Source organism: Brienomyrus brachyistius, unplaced genomic scaffold (genome assembly GCF_023856365.1).
Source record: "Brienomyrus brachyistius isolate T26 unplaced genomic scaffold, BBRACH_0.4 scaffold86, whole genome shotgun sequence".
In the NCBI taxonomy this organism is placed as follows: Eukaryota; Metazoa; Chordata; class Actinopteri; order Osteoglossiformes; family Mormyridae; genus Brienomyrus; species Brienomyrus brachyistius.
This window is the reverse complement of record NW_026042361.1, coordinates 607,850-626,244: the sequence shown is the minus strand read 5'-3', so window position 1 is coordinate 626,244 and position 18,395 is coordinate 607,850. Positions and strand designations below refer to the sequence as shown.

The 18,395-nt window shown below is 42.3% G+C and overlaps 1 protein-coding gene and 1 long non-coding RNA gene across 16 annotated transcripts in view; one reads left to right on the top strand and one right to left on the bottom strand.

The window, feature by feature from the left end:
• Positions 1-74: 74 nt before the first annotated feature.
• Positions 75-18,395, bottom strand: part of LOC125727089 (poly(rC)-binding protein 3-like) — a 61,509-nt gene continuing 43,188 nt past the window's right edge. For 3 of the 14 annotated variants that reach the window (XM_049003756.1, XM_049003757.1, XM_049003758.1), the window contains 13 exons: positions 17,911-18,073; positions 17,748-17,771; positions 17,622-17,654; positions 16,878-16,994; positions 13,307-13,438; positions 12,691-12,819; positions 12,345-12,488; positions 12,068-12,100; positions 9,084-9,125; positions 7,903-7,978; positions 6,382-6,434; positions 5,432-5,601; positions 75-3,592 (listed from right to left, as the gene is read on the bottom strand). In XM_049003756.1, coding sequence (XP_048859713.1) covers positions 3,247-3,592; positions 5,432-5,601; positions 6,382-6,434; positions 7,903-7,978; positions 9,084-9,125; positions 12,068-12,100; positions 12,345-12,488; positions 12,691-12,819; positions 13,307-13,438; positions 16,878-16,994; positions 17,622-17,654; positions 17,748-17,771; positions 17,911-18,018 — 1,407 coding nt within the window. In that variant the 5' untranslated portion in view covers positions 18,019-18,073 and the 3' untranslated portion in view covers positions 75-3,246. The other 11 variants (XR_007388534.1, XM_049003760.1, XR_007388533.1 and 8 more) reach the window with 11 other exon arrangements.
• LOC125727091 (uncharacterized) overlaps positions 2,344-18,395 on the top strand; it is a 57,964-nt gene continuing 41,912 nt past the window's right edge. For both annotated transcript variants that reach the window (XR_007388540.1, XR_007388539.1), the window contains exons 1-2: positions 2,344-2,478; positions 4,388-4,499. This is a non-coding gene — a long non-coding RNA (uncharacterized LOC125727091). The remainder of the gene's footprint in view (positions 2,479-4,387; positions 4,500-18,395) is intronic.

Sequence of the window (18,395 nt, the reverse complement as noted above, 5' to 3'; positions counted from 1 at the left end):
TTAATACTTGATTCATTTCTGTGTTTTGGAACTTGACCCAGATCAGCATGTAGAAATAAACGATGTGTCAAAGCATGTGTAATACTGATTCAGATTTATTAGGTGTATCCATTTTTACAGCACAGCTGTACAAGTACTGAAAAGTTCCCTGAAGCTCAGTAAATATACTGCGTGTTTATACAGCAGCAAAACATATCAATGCAAGTTTTATTTAAAAGTAAAAAATAAAATTCAGCCGCAGGTGGAACTGTAACACACTGAGACCATTGACTAGGTCCAGAGAAGGTACACCAGCTTCAAAACTGAAGGTTAAAACAACAACAGACGTCATCCCAGGAATGCTTCACTTATAAAAATCGGCATTTAATTTTGCTTAGTAATGTAGACAAAATTTAAGATACGGACCTGAATAACTAGAAGATCATGCTTTTACAAAGACACAAAAACTGAGCCCTAGTCCCAACTAGACCGAGGAAAATAAAACCGTTTAAGAAAATGACAAAACACAGATCAGGAAGCACATTTGCTTAAAGAGGATCGGACTTTCGTCTGAGAGATGAATGAATGGCAGGAATTCTTCACAGCATAGGAAGTCCATAGGAAGCCCATGTGGCTAAGGAACTGCCCCTCGGGATGCTAATCTGCTGACAGCAGCAGCAGAGCTACTACAGAGCTCCCAGGCCTGACACTTCAGAAGACAGCCTAAAGTTTGGAGAAAACCAGAAAAGAACAAAGAGCAGGACAATTCTTACTATTCGTCCCTTCACAGAGATGAGAACAACAAACTGATTGCACAGTTTCACAAGCTGTGGAGCTGTGTTCTGTCCATACTTCAGTACTTTAGAAAGTAATGTGATATTGCTGCGGGGTAGAACAGAGAATTTAATAACTTTAGTGCAATTTCATTTGATGAAGTCTGACCAGATGAATGTGGTTATATACATTATGCAGTGGAAGGGCATTTATATATGATATATGGGATGAGGATTATATTACAATATGCAGCAAAACACAAAATATATTATTTGCTTAACTGATTGCATGTGCATCACTTCATAACAGCTTTACGCGGCAGAAAATTCTGTTGCAGGCATGTGTGCAGCTCTCTGCCAGTGTGAGTAAGTGTTGGGGTGCATATGGGGCATCGGGTGCGGCTGTTGGGGTGGGAAAGCAGTGTTGGGGTGGATATGGGGCATCGGGTGCGGCTGTTGGGGTGGGAAAGCAGTGTTGGGGTGGATATGAGGCATCGGTTGGGGGCAAAAACCAAAAGGCAGCGTGAAGCACAAGTATAAATACAAAGTCAGTTAAAGATTGAACTGCTTCTAACAAGCCCCGAATGAATGTCAGGCTCCAGGCATGAACCTTAAGCAGTGCAGGCCCATTTCAACCCTGAGTCTCTCTTATGCCTTTTGTTATTCATGATGTTGTTAATCGTCAGCCAGATTATTTATTGATTTGTTAAAATATCAAAGCTTACCATAATCACATCCATTATGTAATATGAAATGAAACAACTGTCTACAGAGGATAACAGTATTTCTATATATAACTTAAACATCAGAGCAGAATAAGCATTTTTCCATACCAGTGGTGTTAAACGGATAAACTTGATTTTGATAAAGAATTAATGTTACTTTCTGTTAAGAAAAATAATAAGTATCTCTACACTGTCCATTTATCAGATTTTATTTACATTAAAACAAGAGTAAATCACTAAATGGCGAAATGTGAATATAAAATAAATGGAATTTGATGTGTATTTGGTGTGTGTGCAGGGAAGAATGAAAAATACTTCATCTCACAGCACAAGCCAATAGGATTTAGTGTTAAAAAGAGATCAATCACAGTAATACAGTTAACAGCTTAGAACTAAGGTATTCTATTACTGGAATACTGGACTTTAGTTACGTAATAAAAAATACCACCAGAGGTCACTAGTGTGAGCTGGATATTGCCTTCGCAATTTTGGTTAAAAAATAGGTTAAAAATAAATAGAATGAGGTTATACACATTTAAAATACAGAAGGGAATAGATGTTTTGGGGGACAGGCAGGCTGGAGAACTACTCCGGTGTAATGAATTGATAGCTGTATAGTCACCATATACATAATTGTATTTTATTGGCTCACCTCTCTATTCATCCCAAATATAACCCATCAGTTCCGTTTTTATATCTTTTCAAAAAGTAAATTTTATAGCTTAATTGTGTCCGGCGGGGTCAGCATATCCCGGCATCCTCGAGGGTGAATCGTAAATATCCCTTGTTATATTGTTGGTGTTAAAGCTGCCTTCCCGATCGAGGCGTGTATGTTTGCCCGTGTTTTGCGTGTACCCTGTCCCATCCTGCTGTGTTCGTAGCTTCTATAAATCTCCCACCATGGGTGCACCTTGTGTTTATGAGGCGGGTTTGGGGTTCGTTGAGTGTCATTTGCAGTCCTGTCAAGAACTACAATAAAAAGCCGTTTTCCGTTCCGCCAGGTAAGTCTCTTCGTCTTTCGCTATGCTAACGATTCCTCGGTCTGCCCGGTGCTATGTTAATTCGGATGTTTGTAAAAGTGACATTGGAGCTGGAAGTGGTGAAGGAAGGTGTCATGCAGGAAGACTAACAAAAACACAAAACAATCCCATTGAAAATGAAACACAGAACACCACCTGTTTCCACACACTTTACAGTGTTGTTGTTAGAGACATTAAGTTCATGATGACTGGGGTTAGTGACAGAAGGTTTCATACTGTGACTGGCATACTTTCAAGAAATTACAGCCATTTGTTCATACTGTCATTGGTACTTTAATCTTCAGTTCCTTGTCTGTGATTTAAATTTTATAGTGGAGTAATAGTTGCAATAGCTCAAAGTTTAAAGATATCAGCTTTGTCTAACATGCATTGGCGATGTTGGCAGTAAACTAGACAGAAGTTTGTTTGATTCTTGTGTAAAATTGCTTCTGATTAGTCTTGAGAAAAGAGTCTTTTATTAACGTATGTATGTAATATGGTTTAGTGTGGAAGACTCTTCATGTTTATGGCTATTACACAAAAGATTTGTTTGTTCAACACATAACTGGAGCTGTTGGAAACATCTCTCTGTTTATCAGAAGTCAGTTTACAAAAGAAAAAATAAGGTTTCAAACATGTTAACACATGGACATAATTTTGTTTATATAATAGGGCATGAAAGTACAGTCTACCCAGAGCTTCAAATTAGGGCTTAAAATGAAACAAAACAAAAGTGTTAATCATCTTTTCTCAGTATGGAGCAAACTTCTGGCGGTCTGATTTCTTGACTGCGGCAGTGGTTGGGATTTTGGTGGTGTATGCTGCACTGGAGGCTGCCGCCGCGGCATTAAGCGCGAGGAGCGGGACGGTTTTCATGCCAAGCAGACTGGAGACGGGCACGGCGTAGTGGGTGCTGGGTAACGTGGGCAGGGCGGGAGGGGATGTGGCACTGGCCGCGGCAGACACAGCGGCGGCTGCCAGGACGGCCATAGAGGAGGGGGTGGAACAAGGGGGGGTGGATTGAGAGAGGCTGATGTTGAGGTCAACAGGGGTCGTGACAGCAGCAGTCGGGCTGTTGACTTTAGCCAGTTCTAAGCTGTAAATGAAGGAGGAGGAGTTCAGGGACACGAGGGGAGGGGGGTTAAGCCACGGAGAGGGGGGATTGGAGTAGACCACGAGAGGAGTGGGGTTAAAAAGGTCAGCACAGGAAGAAGGGAACACAGGTGGAGCGGGAGAGAAAAGAGAAGAGAGAAAAAAGGAAAAATGAGGGTCAGAGGGGGGCATGTTATGTGTTAAAGAAGAAAAACAATAAAAGGGTTGTTTCATGATTTGATGGAAACACTCATGAGAAGATCCCGCATCAGGCTACATTTTTACACTAAAGAGAATAAAAGAAGCAAAGTAACAAACACGGTGAAATGACACACAAGCAAACTCAAAGGAAGAAATGTAAACCTTTGCAATGGCAAATGAGCTCCTGTCTCTCCTAGCAGCACATTATATTATGCTACTCCTGTTCGGCCAATTTCCTTATGTTAAATTACACATATTATACAATAATAATAATAATAATAATAATAAGCCAAGTAAATGGCGATATACGTCACAATGCCCTTTTATCTGGTTTTATTTTTTAACAACTGGCACAAGATCCTTCCTGCAATTCTGTGACCTTTCAGTTATTGGTCCAGTTTCTCCATCACTGCAGAAGGCAGCTGGGCGTCTTGTTTTATACACAGTTCGGCATGCCCAACAGGCACCTTGTGGCATGGTTAAACACTGGCAGGAGGAGAAATGCCACCTCACCCCTCATAACTAATAGCTAACAGGCACCTGGAAGAACCCTGAAGCAGAAGAATGAAATTCTCTCAATTTCCTTCCCTCCTTTCAGTGAAATAACTTGTTTGGCTGTGGTTTCATTCATCTGAGCTGCCATCTGAACCACTTCAGGAACTGATGACTAGGGCCCGCCTGACTAAGAGAATCTACCTGATATTACTGAGGTATGTACTAAGCTGATGTCGGGGGGAGGGGGGCTACTAGACATCAATGAGGTACTGTGCTAAGCTGATGTGGGGGACCTACCTGGCATTAATGAGGTACTGTGCTAAGCTGATATGGGGGAGCTACCTGGCATTAATGAGGTTCTGTGCTAAGCTGATGTGGGGGACCTACTTGGCATTAATGAGGTACTGTGCTAAGCTGATATGGGGGCCTGCCTGGCATTAATGAGGTACTGTGCTAAGCTGATGTGGGGGACCTACCTGGCATTAATGAGGTACTGTGCTAAGCTGATATGGGGGCCTGCCTGGCATTAATGAGGTACTGTGCTAAGCTGATGTGGGGGACCTACCTGGCATTAATGAGGTACTGTGCTAAGCTGATATGGGGGAGCTACCTGGCATTAATGAGGTACTGTGCTAAGCTGATATGGGGGCCTGCCTGGCATTAATGAGGTACTGTGCTAAGCTGATGTGGGGGACCTACCTGGCATTAATGAGGTACTGTGCTAAGCTGATATGGGGGCCTGCCTAGCATTAATGAGGTACTGTGCTAAGCTGATGTGGGGGACCTACCTGGCATTAATGAGGTACTGTGCTAAGCTGATGTGGGGGACCTACCTGGCATTAATGAGGTACTGTGCTAAGCTGATGTGGGGGACCTACCAGGCATTAATGAGGTACTGTGCTAAGCTGATATGGGGGCCTGCCTGGCATTAATGAGGTACTGTGCTAAGCTGATGTGGGGGACCTACCTGGCATTAATGAGGTACTGTGCTAAGCTGATGTGGGGGACCTACCTGGCATTAATGAGGTACTGTGCTAAGCTGATGTGGGGGACCTACCTGGCATTAATGAGGTACTGTGCTAAGCTGATGTGGGGGACCTACCTGGCATTAATGAGGTACTGTGCTAAGCTGATGTGGGGGACCTACCTGGCATTAATGAGGTACTGTGCTAAGCTGATGTTAGCTGGTGGTCCCGTGATGGTGACTTGACGTTCACCGGATCCTTCTGTAGCATTTGAAATTTTGATCTGGGCCCCTGACATCTGCCGGATCTCATTAATCTTGCTTCCTTGCCGGCCAATGATACATCCAATCAACTGAGAAGGAAAAAGGACAGGACAGAGGTTGTAGGTCAGCTACTGCCCATCACAACAACCTAACAATAAACCAGAGTATACATATAAATATTTCCAAAATCTTTACTCATTCTGCTATAAAAAACTACTATTCAAAGCCACCATCCTGGTAGATGGTCACTTATATTACAGGACTTTCATGAAACCACTACTTTTACTACTTAGTGCTCCCAATGCGTACATAGATAAAGGGGCATAATACACATGGTTTGCATGTTATACAAAATGGTCTAAAAGGAAATGATAAAGCAATTTGACATGCAAAGTGTAGAGTTCAGTCCAGTACAGTTTGTTTAGAAAATGTTATAATAAAATTGAATTTTTTAGGTTATTAGTCAGCCTAGCAAACGGTTATGGTTTGAGGTTAGAGGGGCCCCAAGTATTTTTTGCAGATTTTCACATTCGTGAGGATCTTCTGCTTCTAACCCTTGTAACTGGGAAGGGGTTACTATACTAGACAATTTCAGTTTGATAATGTACTTGTCATTTTAATTAGTTTTTCCTTCATTATCTGTTTGAACATAGTTATAAAATCCTCTCTATAAACCATTCCCATTGTATATAATGTAAATAAGGCACAGCACAGAAACATTGCTGAACACTCTGTTTAAACTCTGTCCTCATTATAGACCTGAAACAGGTCCGGGACTAGATTAATGTGCTGAGGTAACTACGAAAAGGTAAAAGGTTCTCGGGTCCATGACGGGATGAGTTTAAAAAAACGACTGCGTTCAGACTTACGTCATTGGGAATGGTGAACTCATGAGAGCTGGCTGGTGTGCTTGTGTCCAGGCCTGCATTGGGGAAACACAAAGAACATGCCCAGCTGCAAGTGGGAGTCTGTACACATGTGGGGAAGCCAGGTTTGGGGGATGAGAGGACTAACGCTCATTTGCTATTTTGGTTGTTAATGTTATGGGCATTTTGAAAAAAAGAAAAATATAAATGATATGTTTGTGTGGATATAAACCTAAGCCCTGATCCAACGCATGCATGGTATTCATGAGCACAGCGGCCCAGTGGAGATCCACTGAGGTTAACAAGGTGACAGGCTGGAAGATACCAGCCATCAGCTGCAATAGTATGTGGCTCAAGTGGGGCAGAGCCATAGCTAATCACAGAAATGCTGGGGAGGGCCAGAGGATACCCAAAAGCTATGGGCTTCAATGGGAAGAGTAAAGAGATGCATATTTTACACCGCCATTCTAATCAAAGGCAAAAGGCAACTTGCAGCTTAACCTATTTATACAGCTAAAATTTAATACTTTGGTCTTCACTCCACAACCCATTTGTGTTAGGAGGCTTTCTGTAGTGACCATAGTACATATTCATGAAGTTATCCATACACAGTAACAGTCAATAGTTTGAGTACACCACTGCCATAATTACCTGCAATTTTAATTTTAAATCTCTGCTAAACCTGGTGCCGTGGTCTGGGGTTTCTTTGCTGGTGACTAGGCTGAAGATATTTTCCACATCTAGTGCAATCTCAGGGGCGGCATGGTGGTGCAGTGGTTAGCACTGTTGCCTCACACCTCTGGGACTCGGGTTCGAGTCTTCGCCTGGGTCACATGTGTGTGGAGTTTGCATGTTCTCCCCATGTCGTTGTGGGGTTTCCTCCGGGTACTCCGGTTTCCCCCCACAGTCCAAAGACGTGCTGAGGCTAATTGGAGTTACTAAATTGCCCGTAGGAATGCATGTGTGAGTGAATGGTGTGTGAGTGTGCCCTGCGATGGGCTGGCCCCCCATCCTGGGTTGTTCCCTGCCTCGTGCCCATTGCTTCCGGGATAGGCTCCGGACCCCCTGCGACCCAGTAGGATAAGCGGTTTGGAAAATGGATGGATGGATAGTGCAATCTCAACCATCATCGCTATCATAGTATATTTCAAAGGTACGCCATTCAATGAGAAGTAAGGCTAAATGCACAGGTATTCATTCTTTAACAAGATAAAGACCCAAAACAGATGCTAAACTGTGCCTGAACGACCTGGTGAAATAGAAATGAAAGGACATCTCAAATGAACAACCTCCTCTCCAGGCCTTTGGCCACAAAGAAAATGGCCACAAGTGTTTTGCTTTAACCCTTGTATTCATCGCCCTGGGTGCCATGTGATATTACCATGGTATGGACATGAAACAGTAACAAGGACAGATTTGGTAAGACGGAACAGAAAAGGGTCACTGGGCACATTGTAAAGAAATGTTATCATGAGCACAGGAGGTGAGAGGGAGACTGACTCCCAGGAGGTGCTGGGTACGTACCAGGGAAGGTGGGGTTGTTCTGCCCAAGGGGGGTAAAGGGGGAATGCTGCATAGCCAACTGGTGAAGCTTGGTCAACTGCAGGGTAGGATGGGGAAATTAGAGCTAACCAATCAAATTGAATTATTTCAGAGTAAGACAACCCCCTCGCTTTTCTCTAAATTCTTTGATTAACTGGATTAATATTGTTACAGTTTGGTTTCCACAATTAATTATTAATCAAAGTACATGCAGTTATTTTATTGATCAAAACTGTTTAATTGCAAATACTTTTGTTGTTACAGCCACTGTTAATACAGTAGGATAGGAAGAAAGTCTTTTAGTATCATTCTCTTGGCTAAAAGAATTCCAGTTTGAAATTTGTCTGGTCGTTCACTAGATCTTTACACTCCCGTTTGTCTGCCTATTTGCCGATCTGTCTGTCTTTCTGTCTGCCTGTTTGTAAACATCATCTCAGTGATTCTGTCTGTCTGCCCGATAGCCCCTCTGTCTGTCTGCTTATATATTATGTTCCTACCTGTCTGTCTGTATGTCTATCTGTTACTTGTACACAGTGTCTCTATGCTCCTGTCTGTCTTGTATCCTCCATTCTGTTTGTCTGCACAATTCCTTACCAATTTGCCAATATATAGTGCTTTCCGCAATTATTGGCACCCCTTGTAAAGATTTGTAAAAAGGGTTAGAAAAAATCCACCTTTTCATGAAGCGGCTTCATATCACACTGAAAAATTTAAAAAAATCCAACCTTTCATTAACATAAATTTATTCCAAGAAAAAAAATCCTTTATCAAGAAATAATTATCTTTAACAAAAACACGTGTCACAATTTTTGGCACCCCTGCTTTTAATACCTTGTACAACCCCCCTTCACCAGTATAACAGAACTGAGTCTTCTCCTATAACATTTTATAAGGTTGGAGAATACTAAGCAGGGCATGTTCTCAGTATTCACCTGTCTTGCTTGTTTCTCTTAAAATCTGCTAACCCATATGCCCCTCTGTTTACCTGTCTGTCTATCTGGCCTGTGAAACAGGAAGCTATTCTGTTAGATGATGTTGTTAATCAGTGACGTTGCAACACAGAAAATAGGGTTTTAGGAAGGGTTGCTGTGGAGGGGTGGTGGTCATGGTGCCAGGGGTGCTGGTGGGGGGCTTGTGGGTTTAGGTGATGTCTGTGAACTCACGTCTGGATGGGGAATAGCATACTGCCCCTGGATTGTGAATGTCTGTAAAACACAACAAAAACAGTTCGAGGTTACAGTATAGTTATAACAGTCTTTTCAGCAGTCTCTCATCATGGTGTGAGAGATGTTATAGGGTATATGATGCACCCTTGCTGGTTATACCACAAAAGCAAGCATCTCACAGAGTGAAATATAGGATCAAAGCATACAGTGCCTCCTTAAGAAACACTATAGAATCCTTGCTTTTCAGCATCATGGTGAACTACCTCGCGAATTAAGTTTTTAAAAGAAATGCGAAATAATTAGTGTATTTCATTGGAAAAATATCTTGAAGAACTGCAATATTTTAGTAGTAGAAGAGAACAATCAACAATGTTTAGCAATGAAACACATTTTGTTTTTTAGTACAAATATTTATCCAAAGTGAATGAAATAGCAGGCAGCACAGTGGCTTGGTGGTCAGCACTGCAGCCTCACACCTCCAGGGGTGTGAGCTGAATACGGGCCCTGGCTCTGTGGCTCGTGTTTTCCCCGTGTTCCCGGTTGTTTTCCCAGCATAGTCCAAAGACGTGCATTTAGGCAGACTGATGTCTCCAAAATGACTCAGTTACCCAGGTAATGAGAAATATGTACATCCTTCTAATAATGATTGCACTTTGTAATATTCAGATTAATCTAGTAATTTCAGTGAACTACCTCTCAATAACTGAAGAGCTACCAATTTAAAGTATGCCTTGGAGGTAGGGGTCCCCTGTGAGCTGGCCAGGGCACAGCAATGGCAGTGGGAGTAGTTTTGGGCCTGCTTTTCAGTTTCCATGGTATTTGATCACCGGCCCCGTTGTCTCAGACTCTGAAAATCTAGCTGGCTCTGATTGGACTAATTCACTTGCTACAGTTCTAAATAGGGACAACTGGGCTGATGTGAAGCTAAAGTAATTATGGTGGAAAACGTCTATACTGGTCATCATGGATTTTGTGCTTTTTCTGTTTTAGGAATTAATTTGTTTGTTTCAGGGCTTCTGTTCCTCAGCTGGACCTTGTCTTCATTTTCTGAGGGACTTTGAAAATGGCAACTTCTTTTTTTTTCTTTTACATCTGGGAAAGGAAAGTATCTCTGGCATTCAGTCTCACCAATTTGGCAAAGTAGAACCCTAGCAGTGGACTAAGCCTGTGATCGGAATGGTGCTGGTTTGAGCCCCAGCCTTGGCAGAATTGTAACATGTCCCTGAGCCCTTCAGAAAGGCCCTTAACTCCCAGCTTCAGGAGTGCTGCATGCTAGCTGACCCTGTGCTATGACCACCAAGCTTGTTCTCACCTGTCTATGTGTCTCATGGCGATCGAGATGGGGAAGGCGAAAATAGGATTTTCCCATGGGGATTAATATCACTGTTCTGTTCAAAGCCATGTTACTTTTCAGCTGCACCTAGCATCTGACTGAAAGTGGCAGGATGCTAAGCCAAATTATACTTGCGATGTAGTGCTTGGCACGTAAATTCAAATTTTGATTTTTGGAACTTTCTGAATTTATTATTTTTTTTTCTTAAATCATTTCAATCCACGGTTGGTTGAATTCGTGAATGCAGAACCTGTGTATAAGGGAGGTCGACAGTATACATAAAATCGATTTGAAAGTTGACTTTCCAATGGAAAAACTTTTGAAAAACATTTTTGCATAGAGTGGGTAGCACTTGCCTGACACCTTCAAGACTGACTGGCTTGAATCCTTTTTCCACTCTGTGTGCAGTTAACATGGGTTTTGTTTCCTCCCACAGTCCAAAAACATGCAGATAGTCTAACTGAGGTCTGTAAATTACCCATAAAGCAGTGTTTCCTAGTCCGGCCCTCAGGGAACTGCAGATACTGTAGGCTTTGCTCCTTCCTAGCCGCCGATAGTACACATTTTTGCTCACTATCTGGCAGGGAGCTCTGAGGGAGCAAAAACATAGATCGTCTGTGGGTCCCTGACGACCAGGTCAGGAAATGCTATCGCAGAGTGTGACTGGACATATGTGAACTTTGAAGGACTGGCATCCCATCCAGGGTGCGGTCCAGTCTTGAGACTTATCCTGCCTGTCTCCAAATGCCCACCAAACAAGATATGTAACTAGCAGCTGTTTGAAGAGGCCAAAGAGTTGAAATGGAACAAAATCCAGCTGACTCTGGCACACGAGACCTAGAACTGTCCACCCTTAGAACAGAGAAGCAGAGTGAGGAACAACTTGTAACAAGTTGTATCATTACTGATTGGCCTTTAAGGTGTAAGACAGTGTTTGACTTCATTTTGCATATTTTTCGGTTGCTTTGTATGATCATTGAAGTGATCAGTGATGGTCTGCACCAGTAAATGAGTATTTCTTCCCGCCTTCATTGTAGAAGCCTCTCACAACACTCCAAAGCATTTTCTCTAACTTTGATAATTTGGTAAACACACCATAACATATCTTAGCTGTAGTGTATCCAGTCAGTCCATAACTTCACTGTGAGCTCAAAATCACACTAAATAATACAAGAGTAGCATCCAGTGGGAGCACCCAAAGGTCTCTGTGTCTTCTTCTTTGCAGTAACTTAGGCCTTGTAGGTTTACGCTCCATCTTCAAACACTTACATGTGTCGCTGGTTCTAGGCTTCATTCATTGGCTACCAGCTGGAGCTGAAGTAAATTAAGGCCCTTCATACTACTATGTAAGGTAGCCATGCTGTGCCTCTATGTTTACGAGAGCTTGGCAGACCCTGCCCTCCCCAAAGTCACCTGAAAGGCGATAGTTCTGGATGTATGTATATCTTTATCTTTTTGTGTCAGCTGTATTATGAGGCTGTTGCGGATGTATCGATTTGAGCTCTGTAGAAATTCAATGCAATATAAATTTAAGAGCCACTCTGGTTTCATGTAAATAAATTTAGTGATGAAGCTCTTTATGTTCCGGGCTACATATAGACTAGAGTGGGAATAGCCCTCTCTACTGGGAGCGAGCTTAAATGAGTACCTTAGGACCCGCAGACCATATCTCAGGCACATCCTGGTGATTCAAAAGAAAATCAAATTAGACTTCCAATCCCAAGGTGTACTTCAGTAGCCAGTATCGCAGTTTTCGGAAAGTAAAATGTGGCTTGAAACCAGCCAGGAAATTATATTCTATAATAAACAAACATCCCCATGACAGTGAACACTATAGTTGCAGTATAGTGAACAAATATTGAAAAGCTGTCACATTTACATAAATATAGGCTCCTTATGTTTTACTTAAAGAGACACACACTCACTGATGTGGGCTGAGGCTGTGCTAATACAGCAGGGGTCCCTGCTGACCCTAGAATGGTGTCTGTGCGCATCTGTCCTCCAGCAAAAAGGATGGGTGTTGATGTGGACTTGGGGCGGTAAGGAATGGTTGCACCTTTGGGTGGAGACTGAAGACAGGGAGGAGCATTACAGACATTCACACTGAGCCCAATACAGTCAATCCAGACATCTGCACCATTATCTTATAGCCATTTATTCATGTAACTGATTCTTAATGTAGAATGATCATGAAACTCTACATTGTTGGTATATTTATGGTTCAGTGGTCTCCTTATGATGTGTAGGTAAATCAAACCAGAAGGTGCCCACCTCTAGCATGACTACACAGATCTGCTTCACACATTGGATAATGGCTTCTGGGGAGCCTGAGATGGTGACTGCTCTTTCTGTAGAGTTGGGTAGCATGTCGCCTGCCACCTGAACTTGGGCCCCTGTGGTCTAACACAGAAATTTGGAAATTTGGGGACACAAGAGGCAGCAACGTTTCTTAACCAAAGGTCAACGCCATCATGGTGCATGCAGACGAACAAAATGCAGCTTTTATCACAGACATGCTATTTAAAAATGTACCCTACGGAGTTTTTTTTTTTTTGAGTGAAAAAATAGACAGAATACAGACACAGATGAGTCTTGCCATGGACACATTTGTTTGGGTACAGACAGGTTGACAGTCCGTTGTATTACAGCTTGTAAAGTCAGACAGGTGAGTTAATAAAAGTTAGGCAGTTTGCATTGTCATTAAACCTAAAAAACTGTCCCATCTCCTTACAGCAGCTGTTGCTATAGCATTACCACTTCATCTTAGTAGCACCTTAGCATATTAGTAAGGAACAGCACTGAGGCAGTGCTTAGGTATTAGGTGCATCTAAATCCCAATAAAACGTATCAGCAGTTTTCTGTCAACATGGCAAAGTGCAGATGCTACCTCTCTGATCTCCTTGATTTTGGATCCTCCTTTGCCTATGAGTGAACCGCATTGGCTGGCTGGAACCACCAGTCGTAACGTCACCGGAGGCTTGCTGGTCACCGTGCTGTTTGTCATGGATGCATTGATCTCCTGCCAGGACAAATTGGGTCACAAACACCAGGTCATGCATTCATAACTGCACTCTGAAGGTGTTATTCATCAGTTCTGGTTGTGACTGTATTTATTATTGCACAGGAATGGCCATCATCGTGCTGTAACCCATATCTGTGCTCTATGATGTGTTTATTCACCTGCTTTTGGGCATAACTGTCATACGTCACAAGCCATCTCTACCCAGCATCAACAGGTTCTCATGTATTAACACATAACAAAGCACACTGCACCTGTCGAAAGCTTCAGGAAGAAATGTTCCCCAGACTGATAAATGCAGCATATACTGTAGTTTCCCATACAATGAAAGATCATTATATTTGTCGTGGGTTGGAGTCGTGGTTCAGTGTTACAAGTAGTATTCTGTGTGAGTTTTAACAACACTTTACTGGCTCAATAGGTTTGCTCATATAAACATACACGGTAATTTATGGGAATGAATATCTAGTGATCAAGACAGTATGCACTTTTAAATATATAGAAGTGGATGGAGCAGAAATACAAATAATAAGTGGGAAAAATGACTGGAAAAATTACAATAAGAGACATTGCATGGGGGAGATAAGGCTATTTTTGTGCCTTATTTGAGCTCGGATTCTGCTGTTCTGCTTCTCCAAAGGGAGGCTTGGAAGATTCCATGGCTTCAGGCTGTTACAACTGCACATGGATGCCTATGGCTTGACATGCCATCGACAAGCAGACGTATCACCATTTCATGGGGTTGTATGCAAACTTGAAGAGTTTTACAAACCTTGGAGGTAAAAAAACCCTGTGGTGCTTTAGTGCTGAGGGTTAGCATGTCTGATGTTTACCTATTTTCATATGCTTTTTCCTGCCTACAAGCACACTCAGCTGAGACAGTCCGGTTTGTAGGACCTCTTAGAAGACAGTCCACAATCAGGATTCTTTCGTGTCCCCCAGGCAGTGCAGATATTAGAGCATGAAATGCAGACCCACATTGACCTGTAAACTCTGCAGTCAAACTGACTTAGTTTGCTATCCAGAAAGAAGTCATTTATAGAGTGTGTGGTTTTCCTCATTTGTTGTTATTGATTGTCTCCATGCTTTGCCCAAGCTGTGGATGGGCCATTGGCTGAGAAGTGGCTTTTAACCTTTCATAAGTCCTGTTTTGTTGCTCTGATTTCCTTCTCCAGTTGGTACTTTGCCATTTTAAAGAGATTTTCATCTTGCTTTCCTTGCCAGAGCTCTGCTATAAACCATGCCTCGCCTGCATCTAACCTTGACCTTTGTGGGAATCCGCCTACCTAATGTGTAAATGTATTCACCTGGGTTGCTAGTTGCATTCTTAAAAATACTGCAGTCTCTGCAGCCAAAACAGCACGGTAGGTTCCATATGGCTTCACTGGTCCATCTTTTCCTTGTCACAACAGGCTTTGCAGAGTTTAATTTTCACCTGCATATTTCTGGGGTTACTGACTCTATTTTGCTTTGTCGAACTTTTTTCAGAATGATAAAATGGAAGCCTGGCTTCGTCCATTCAGCCTTGATTATCTGCACACAGGGAAATTAGGAGGTGAATGCTGAAGAGGAATAGAAGGGCTAACAGTCAAAGAAAAAAAGGGTTGAGGTCAGGGGAAGACTGTGCCATAATTACATTTATTAATGTAATAAATGATTCCACCCCCTCTTTATTTCCCCTAAAAGAGCTTTTGAGCCAAAGGCCAAGCAGTAGTGTTATGGTGCCCAGAATTGGCACTGGTCCAGGTTTCTGTGAAGCATAAGGTAAATGAGGGTAAAATGCTTATTTTTGGTTTAATCATAAGATTTCATTTGGCCAAAGACCACAGTCACAAAAAATCCAGTGGTGTGTATTGTCTGCTTCCAAAAGCATAAAAGGGATAAAACTGCAGTGCTTTTAATTAGAATATGCAGCCTGTTTGTGGATGAAACATTAGGGTATAGATTGATGTCTCCAAATTGCCCAGATTGTGTGTGTGTGTGAGTGTGTGTGTGTCTGTTTGTAGGCATATGCTCTGCAAAATACTCATCCATCCATCTCATCCAGGATGCCCCATCCCTTGTGTCCTGGGCATCCTGAGATAAGCTCCCAGATCACCGCAGGTCTATGCAGTTTATTGATCGAGTTGTGTTTTCCTTGCATCCATTGCTTTATCTTTTTTAGATGTGCAATTCTGTATTGCATCCACTTGCCAGGCCTCAGTTAGCCTAAGTGCATGTTTTTGGACTGCAGCAAGCAACCAGCATATCTCAAGGAAACCCAACAATAGGGGGGAATCATGCCAAGTCCACACACACATGCGCACACACACAGGTTTGTAATTATATATTTGTGGGGACTCCCCATATATTTCTATGGGGAAAACTCACATCACAACACGATGACCTTAACCCCTACCCAACCCTAACCATCACCATAAGTAACCATACAAAATACAAAACTTTTGGCATTTTTAGTTTTTTGATTGCATTTACAGATGTTTGTGGGGACCTGAAAAATTGTCACCACAACATCATACTAACAGGATTTAATTACATTGTGGGGAACATTTGGTCCCCACAATGTAATATAAATATAATCCACATACATGCATACACACGCACATGCACGTGATTTGAACCCCCAAACTTGGCGGTGTGAGGCACCAATGCTACCCACAGTATCACCCATTATTTTTCATTCTGTTTAATAGAAAATTCTACAGATTTTACAGATCCTGTTGGTTCTGAGACCCCTTCTAAAGCTGTTTATCTGTAAGACTGGGGAGGCATGAGCATCCCTGGGTGGGCAGACGCCAGACAAGGACAATGACTCATTTCACCGGTGGCTGATTACCAGTTATATAAGATTGCGTTCATGTTCTGTTGTAGCCCAACACGACCTCTTTTCAATTTATCCTTGTAGTAAGAAGTGTTAAAGAATTATTTATGAATGTGCAATTATATGCTGCTTATCAATGCATGGCATATTACCTGTATATTAATTCAACCAGATAATTTGTGTCAAGATTTGTAAACTACCATTACAGTTAAAAGAACCTGGATTTCACTTAAGCACTGAGTTCATACTGTGTGCTGATTGGTCAGTCTCCTATAATCATGCATGTGCAACTAATATTATTATGAAACAGCTGGATGAGTCTTTCAAGGAAATAATCCAGACAAAGCACCAGCAGAAGGACACAAAGTGTCCCTCCTGACATGGGGTTTCTCCAGACGGTGCACGTTTTTGCTCCCTCCCATACTGCAGATTTTTGCCTCTCCCTACCGGGAACTAGGAGGGGGGAAAAATGTTTAATTCTGTTCAATTAAATTTATTTATATATAGCGCCTTTCACAAGAGAATCTGTGGATCCTCAACAATCAGATTGGGAAACAGATAGAAAGTTAATTTCAGTATTTAAATACAGCATAGTAAAGATGGAGATGAAGCACAAACCTCTTCAAACTTGACCGCTATCATGGAGAAGGCCTTGAAGATGGCATCTGTGGGACCCGTGATGGTGACAATGCGCTCTGGACATGAACCCTCTGAGATATTGATCCGTGCTCCACTCTGATGGCCAGGCAGGGGACAGATGGAGAGCAGACAGCAGGAAACATGAGGCGAGGACGAGAAGAGATACGAGAAACATACGAGGACAAGTAGGAGGACAAAAAGGAACAGGAATAGAGAGGGATACTCAGTCAAATCCAGACAACTGTACAGAGCAAGGTGCTGTATTCTGACAGTATACTTTTATAGAATAATTATATTAGGTTCAAATAGATAGCATTGTAGCCTCATGCCTCCACTGTAGTGGATTTGGGTTCTGATCCCAGTTCTGTGTTGATGTTTTGATGTTCTCCTCCTGTTTGTGTGAGTTTCTTAACGGTACTCTACTTTCCTCTCATCATCCAATGGCATGCAGTTAGGTGCTTTAAGCATGTCTACACTGTGTGTGTGTGTGTGTGTGTGTGTGTGTGTGTGTGTGTGTGTGTGTGTGTGTGTGTGTGTGTGTGTGTGTGTGTGTGTGTGTGTGTGTGTGTGTGTGTGTGTGTGTGTGTTTGTGTGTGTGTGCCCGGCAAGAACTGGTAATATTTGCAGGATGCACCCAGTCTTGTGCCCTGTGTTTTCTGGCTCTTAATTTTATGATAATGTAATAATCACTTATTAGTAATTCAATAAAATTGATAGCTTTACCTCCTCCCTCATCTTTTTTACCGATTCTCCTTTCTGTAAGTAAAGAATATAGAGAAAAGTTGAACATATCATCTTTCCGAAACAAACTGATGTAATCTAAAGCACTTAGAAATGGCACACTCGTACCTTTCCAATTATGCTTCCAACTTCCTGTAGAGTTAGAAAAAAGTAGAACGAACATTAAGCATCAACAAGACAGATAGCATAAGAAATGGCAGGAGAGAAATCAGGAGGGAAAATAGCAGGAGAAATATGGGAGACAGTATGAGGAACATAATGGAAAGCAGACCTTTCCATGCATCAGCAGCCGTATGGTCAGCATGACGTTCAAACCTCCATCTAAAATCTTCCCATCCTTGGTGCTGAGGTTCATGTTCACATTCATAGTCATGTTCATGTTCACACCAGACGTGGCTCTGCAGGCCAACCACCTGGTTTCACACAGATGCACCCTGCAAGCATGATGACAAGAACCATGTTCTCATGAAGTTGTCATACACACTGTGCACAAGATCATAGACAGCAGTACAGTACAGAGTCTCAGACATTTATCTAGGTTGGGAGCCAATGAGCACCAGGCAGAGGATAATCTATGATGGGGCGCCAACCCATCACAGGGCATAGACACACTGTGCATGCCTACAATCTGGCATCTCCAATTCACCTTAGCATGTTTTTGGGCCGTGGCAGAAAAACCAGGGAAACCTGACAATTACGTGGGAAAAACAGGCAAATGTCATAGAAGTAAAGCCAGGGTATAAACTCAAACCATGG